General features: G+C 44.2%; 1 protein-coding gene across 1 annotated transcript in view; it reads left to right on the top strand.

The window, feature by feature from the left end:
* The window catches only part of KCNJ10 (potassium inwardly-rectifying channel, subfamily J, member 10), a 49,951-nt gene extending 44,389 nt beyond the window's left edge, over positions 1–5,562 (top strand). Inside the window, exon 2 of the mRNA XM_006861637.1 lies at positions 3,733–5,562. Within this exon, the coding sequence (XP_006861699.1) occupies positions 3,733–4,863 (1,131 nt within the window). The 3' untranslated portion in view covers positions 4,864–5,562. The remainder of the gene's footprint in view (positions 1–3,732) is intronic.
* Positions 5,563–6,046: the final 484 nt, after the last annotated feature.

The following is a 6,046-nucleotide window of genomic DNA, read 5'->3' as shown; positions in this document are numbered from 1 at the left end:
ATAGAAGAATTGATGCTTTTGAGTTATGGTGTTGGAGGAGAATATTGAAAGTGCCATGGGCTGCCAAAAGAACCAATAGATCCATTTTGGAAGAAATGCAGCCAGAGTGCTCCTTGGAGGCCAGGCTGGTCAGGCTTTATCTCTCATACTTCGGACATGTTGTCAGGAGGGATCAGTTGCTAGAGAAGGATATCATGTTTGGTAAGGTGGATGGTCAGAAAAAAATCCATTGAGATGGATTGGCCAAATGGCAGCATTGATGGACTCAAGTGTGGCAACAGTAGTGAGGTTGGCCCAGGATTGACCAGTGTTTTGTTCTGCTGTGCACAAGTTGGTACCAACTTGATGGCACCTAACAACAACAACAATCTTGCCTAGGATCAATATCTTACCTGTTTACTTGTAGTTTGTGAGATGTATTTAGTTTGTCTTTTTAAGAATAAAAATTATGTGTTCACCCATCTCCAACTTCCCAACACTTCCCCCATGAATTAGGGGCAGGTACAATAGACATCCTTGGCTCCCTAATAGTCTTCCAAATCTTTTATAGTGGTTTCATATTTTCTTTTCAATAGTTCGAGGATCAAATGAGAAGGCATGCTAATGTATAAACTTTAAAATGGTATAAATTGGGGGAAAGACAGCAATGAAGTTGTGAGCTAAGTCCAACCATATTCAATAGACTCCTGTCAACCTGGGTTGAGACCTGGTTGGCAAGGAGTATGGCAAGACCTGGAGACTCCTGGGCTCATTGACAGGGTCATGGCCACAGAGGACTAGAGTGGAGTGTGAAGCATCCAGCTGATATGAAGTGAGAGGAGACGCACAAGAACAGCCATACTTGCAGATAATACCCACTTGACTTGGCTTCAAAGGCTGGATGATCAGAACTCTACTAGAGGATGAAAGAAGAGGATAAAAAGAGTAATGTGCTACAATTTGATGAACTTGACCTAAACTCATGGATGTAGTAGCTCAAAACAGAGAACAAATTTTTACAGTAAGGATCAGTCCCACCCCCTCGATACACAGGGTTGACAGGGATGGGCAATTCAGACATTGGCTATCCAAAATGGGGGGTGGCTACAAAGGCAAGAAGTGACTGGCTTACAAGCTTTCAAGAGGGAACCTAGTCCCAGAGGGTGCAGGGGAAGGTAGAATCTCCACTGAGTGGTTTTCGCTGATGAAAGGAGATGGGGATTAAGACTATTGTGGTTCAATAGTGAATAATTGCTATCAGGGCTGACTGTGTGGATCGGAAATGTAAAGGTAGATGTTTTGTAACAAAAGGAGGGGAGTGGCTGATTTTGCAGCCCAGGAGTGGCAGACCCTGGAACTATCAAGGGAGAAGAGCAGAGTGTAGGACCCTATTCAGAGAAGCAGTGATGCTAGAAATGGAGTAGCTGGGGACTCTGGACTCAGGGATGGAGAGGGGCTGTGTGCTGATGGCTGAGGGCAGTCTTGTGGGGTCTGCCTTTGGTTGTTTGATGATGCATGGAGGAGATTATAATCATTGCAATGAAACAAAATATGATAGGATGAATGTAAAGCTGATGTTCTTCCATGTAAACTATCATTCAATTCACAATAAAAACTTAAAAAAAAAAAAATGGTATGAAGACACAAGTTTTACTCTAACTATGATTACTATTACTATTATGTAACTTGGTAGCTCCACAGGGTAAGCATTGGACTGCAGACTACAAAGTCAGTGGTTCAATCCCACTAGCTGCCCCTTGGGAGAAAGATGAGATTTTCTCCCACTAAAAAGTATTTAAAGCCTTTTAAATCCTTTTTCAGCCTTAAAGGATGAAACCCTACACAGGGTCGTTATGAGTCAAAACGAACTCCATGGCACTTAGCAAGAGCAACAATAATTACTACTACTGTGAACTAAGAAGGCTTTACTTGGGCTCTAAATAAGAATTCTTAAAAATTTCTCAGAATTTCCCTTTTGCTCCAAAGTAGTCAAAGATATTGGAAGTGAGTGGCATCCAAATCAAAAGTGCTAATGAACTGGGGGTAGGTACAATAGATAGCTTTGCTTCTCTGAACATTCTTACATTCTTTTTTTTTAAACTTTTTATTGTGAATTGAGTGAAGGTTAACAGACAAGGTCATCAGCTTTACATTCAACAAATTATATGCTTTGCTTCATCTCAATGATTATAATCCCTTCCCTGCAACAACAGTTATTTTACTTCCTCTCTGTAGCTTCCCTTTTATGTCTTATATTTCACAAATGAACAAACCAAACATATTTGATGTACACATACAAAACAAAATATATGTATTTATTTAAATGTCCAAAGGGCATATTCTGCAAGTCAGCTCCTGCCCGGAGGTACACAACCTTACTCGTTCCATGGGCCTAGAGCCCGTAGCTGCTCTATCTCTCCACTGTCTCTGTTCTAGTCACCTTTCTAGGTAGGATCTCATGCTCCACTCATGCTCATCCTTCTTGATGATCCTGGTCTCTGAATATTCTTGGGATTGTCATTCACTGTTTATCTCCAATTCAGTGGTCACTTGGTTGGGTGCAAAAATAGACCCAAATGATTTCGAATTTTCCAGGGGACAGGCCACAGGGAGGATATGGTAGGAGAATAGTGTGAAGAAGAATAGTTCAGACTTCTTGGAATACAGAATAAGAAGGGCCAAACCACTCAGAGATCACCCTGTACCTTACCAGAAGATTTGGCGATCAGACCAAGCCAAGGGTCCAAGTGATTAAAATTCTTTCTCGGTTGGAAAAGTACAAGTTACTTATTGGACAGGGGTGCCAGGCACTTTGTATTAAGTGAACTGTCTCCTATTTCAGTGCCTTGACCCACTTTCGACTATCAGAACAAATAGCAATCCTGACTTAGAGCCTGCACAAACATAGCCACCAACTAATATACACTCCTAACTCTCCTACTTCACTCAGTCAAGACAATTTTGCCACCTACAATCTGGCATTTCTCCCAGTCCTTGGGAAAATAGTCATATGGTACCAGAAGGGTTCAGAAAGTTGTTCCCCACATCCACCCCCATTTCTTTTTGTTCAGGCCTTGTCTGTGTCATTCCCCACCATAGCCCAGACTGAATTTCCAAAAATGGTGCCAAAAGATAATAACATCTGGAGAATATCTCAAAGTGTAGAAAAATGGGAAGTCTTTGTTATTTTCTGAGCCAGATGAATATCTTAGTATTAGCACTGGATATTGACTTGGAACTAGGGGAGAGAATGGAAAATTTATGTGTTTGATAACAGGGATTGATCTGGAAGGATTTCAACAAGATGGCCTTTTTTTTACTGGTGCCACTCATGAGGGTGGGAGGGTTCCATTTCAGAATTAGAGATCTTCACAGAATGGGTTTTGTGGCTACTGGAAATCAGTAGAATTCTCTTTAGTTTCACTGTTACCTATAAGGAAGTGGAACTTATTACTACTTCTATACCTTTCCTCTTCTGAGTATTATAAGTATCAGACTGCACTGCGAGGAGAGATGCTTATTGAACATTATGTCTTGCTAACTGGACTGAGCTTTTGGAGAGAAAGGATAATGTCATTTTCATCTTTGATTCACTAGCACCTCGTACAGTACCTGGTATATAACAAGTGTTCACTAAATATTTGTTAATCAAAGAACAAATAATGGGCCAAAATTGTTATATTGCACTGGGTGGTGGCTGTAGTTGGCCATAGTTATGAGATAACTTCCATTCTGTTGTCTTGCTCCCTCCAGATGACATCTGTTGCCAAGGTGTATTACAGTCAGACCACTCAGACAGAAAGCCGGCCCCTAATGGGCCCAGGGATACGACGGCGGAGGGTCCTGACAAAGGATGGTCGTAGCAACGTGAGGATGGAGCACATTGCTGACAAGCGCTTCCTCTACCTCAAAGACCTGTGGACAACCTTCATTGACATGCAGTGGCGCTACAAGCTTCTGCTTTTCTCTGCAACCTTTGCAGGCACTTGGTTCCTCTTTGGCGTGGTGTGGTATCTGGTAGCTGTGGTCCATGGAGATCTGCTGGAGCTGGGTCCCCCAGCCAACCATACTCCCTGTGTGGTACAGGTGCATACACTCACTGGGGCCTTTCTCTTCTCTCTTGAATCCCAGACCACCATTGGCTATGGCTTCCGCTACATCAGTGAAGAATGCCCACTGGCTATTGTGCTGCTTATTGCCCAGCTGGTGCTCACTACAATTCTGGAGATCTTCATCACAGGGACCTTCCTGGCCAAGATTGCCCGGCCCAAGAAGCGGGCTGAGACCATCCGTTTCAGCCAGCATGCGGTCATAGCTGCCCACAATGGGAAGCCCTGCCTTATGATCCGTGTTGCCAATATGCGTAAGAGTCTCCTCATAGGCTGCCAGGTGACAGGCAAACTGCTTCAGACCCACCAGACCAAGGAGGGTGAGAACATCCGACTCAACCAAGTCAATGTGACTTTCCAAGTCGACACAGCCTCTGACAGCCCCTTCCTCATTCTACCCCTTACCTTCTATCATGTGGTAGATGACACCAGTCCTTTGAAAGATCTCCCCCTCCGCAGTGGTGAAGGTGACTTCGAGCTGGTGCTGATTCTAAGTGGGACAGTGGAGTCCACTAGTGCCACCTGCCAGGTGCGCACTTCCTATCTGCCAGAGGAGATCCTTTGGGGCTATGAGTTCACACCTGCCATCTCACTGTCGGCCAGTGGCAAATACATAGCTGACTTTAGCCTTTTTGACCAAGTTGTGAAAGTGGCCCCTCCCAGTGGTCTCCGTGACAGCTACGGAGACCCAGAAAAGCTCAAGTTGGAGGAGTCATTAAGGGAGCAAGCTGAGAAGGAGGGCAGTGCCCTTAGTGTGCGCATCAGCAATGTCTGAGGCTGGAGTCCCACTTCCCCATCCCTCTGGTCTCTTTTCCTCTCTCTTTTGGCACCCTGGGTAAGGGATCCTACCCAGGTTTACTGGAGAGTCCCAGAAGTACCCATCTTCCACTCCCTCATCTTAACCCAATGGTCTGTGAGTAGTCTCGGCCAACTGGGGTTCCAGTCTTCCTCCCACTGTCCTCTTTCACCTCCCCCTCCCTCACACCTCAACACACATCTCCTTTAAGCCAGGATTGGGGAAGAAGAGGGAGGATTAGGCTGAAGTGGCTCAGAAGGCCTCAGCCATGCTTGGAGAGTCACATCAGGAGGGCCATGCAGTTGGATGAAGAGATTCCCTCTGGCCACCATCAGCTAGTTTGGTGACTTGAGGCTGGAGCCCCCTTCCTTTCTATTTCTCTAGAAAATTTCCTAAGTCAAGACTCCTCTGATGGTTGTTTTCAGGGGTGTGCCCTGAGAAATATAGGAATTAGGAATCAATATGTTCTGGAGTCTCTATCAACTCTTATAGAAGGAAGCTAGGTTTTTTCATGGTATCATATCCATTTTAGCTTCTGACCTAAACCATTCTTCACCACTGTTTTCCTCTAGTTTCTCAAATGGACTCTCTCTTAAGATACCCAATTCTCTCATAGATGATTTTGTTCCCACAGAATTGGTGTTGAGCTGAGAAACATAGAACACAGATACAACCACCATTGATATTCAACTGCAAACTAGACCCACAGGGCTGATTTCTTAGGAAAGTTATACCAACCCCATCAAGGATGATGGAAAAATTCTCAGATTTCCAGTCTGTTATACAGATCCTCTGGGAATCGGTGATGCTTTGTTAAGGTTTGGGCAGAAGCAGAACTCTGTAGCTGGAAACACCTGTTACCTGCCTGGTGCCCTTTACTTAAAAGTACCAATTAGTTCCTTAGTCCATGCTGGGAGGGAAGGAAATTATACCTTCTGATCAAATAACCTTGGTCTCCTGAAACTTAGTATAAAGTCATGGAAATCAGTCTTGTCTCTACTCTCCTTTACTATGAGGCAGTTTCAGGCATGTTAAAAAGCACATGTAAAAGACGATTCATGCCATTCCTTGTTTCCTGGTGAGGACTGACTCCTTATGGTCAGAAGAGGGTATATGGGTCTTAAGACTTTCTCAAGAGACCCAAATCTCGAGAGTGCTTTCT

This window comes from Chrysochloris asiatica, unplaced genomic scaffold (assembly GCF_000296735.1).
Source record: "Chrysochloris asiatica unplaced genomic scaffold, ChrAsi1.0 scaffold00042, whole genome shotgun sequence".
Lineage (NCBI taxonomy): Eukaryota > Metazoa > Chordata > Mammalia > Afrosoricida > Chrysochloridae > Chrysochloris > Chrysochloris asiatica.
The sequence above is the reverse complement of the archived record's forward strand: the minus strand, read 5'-3'. Positions and strand labels throughout refer to the sequence as shown.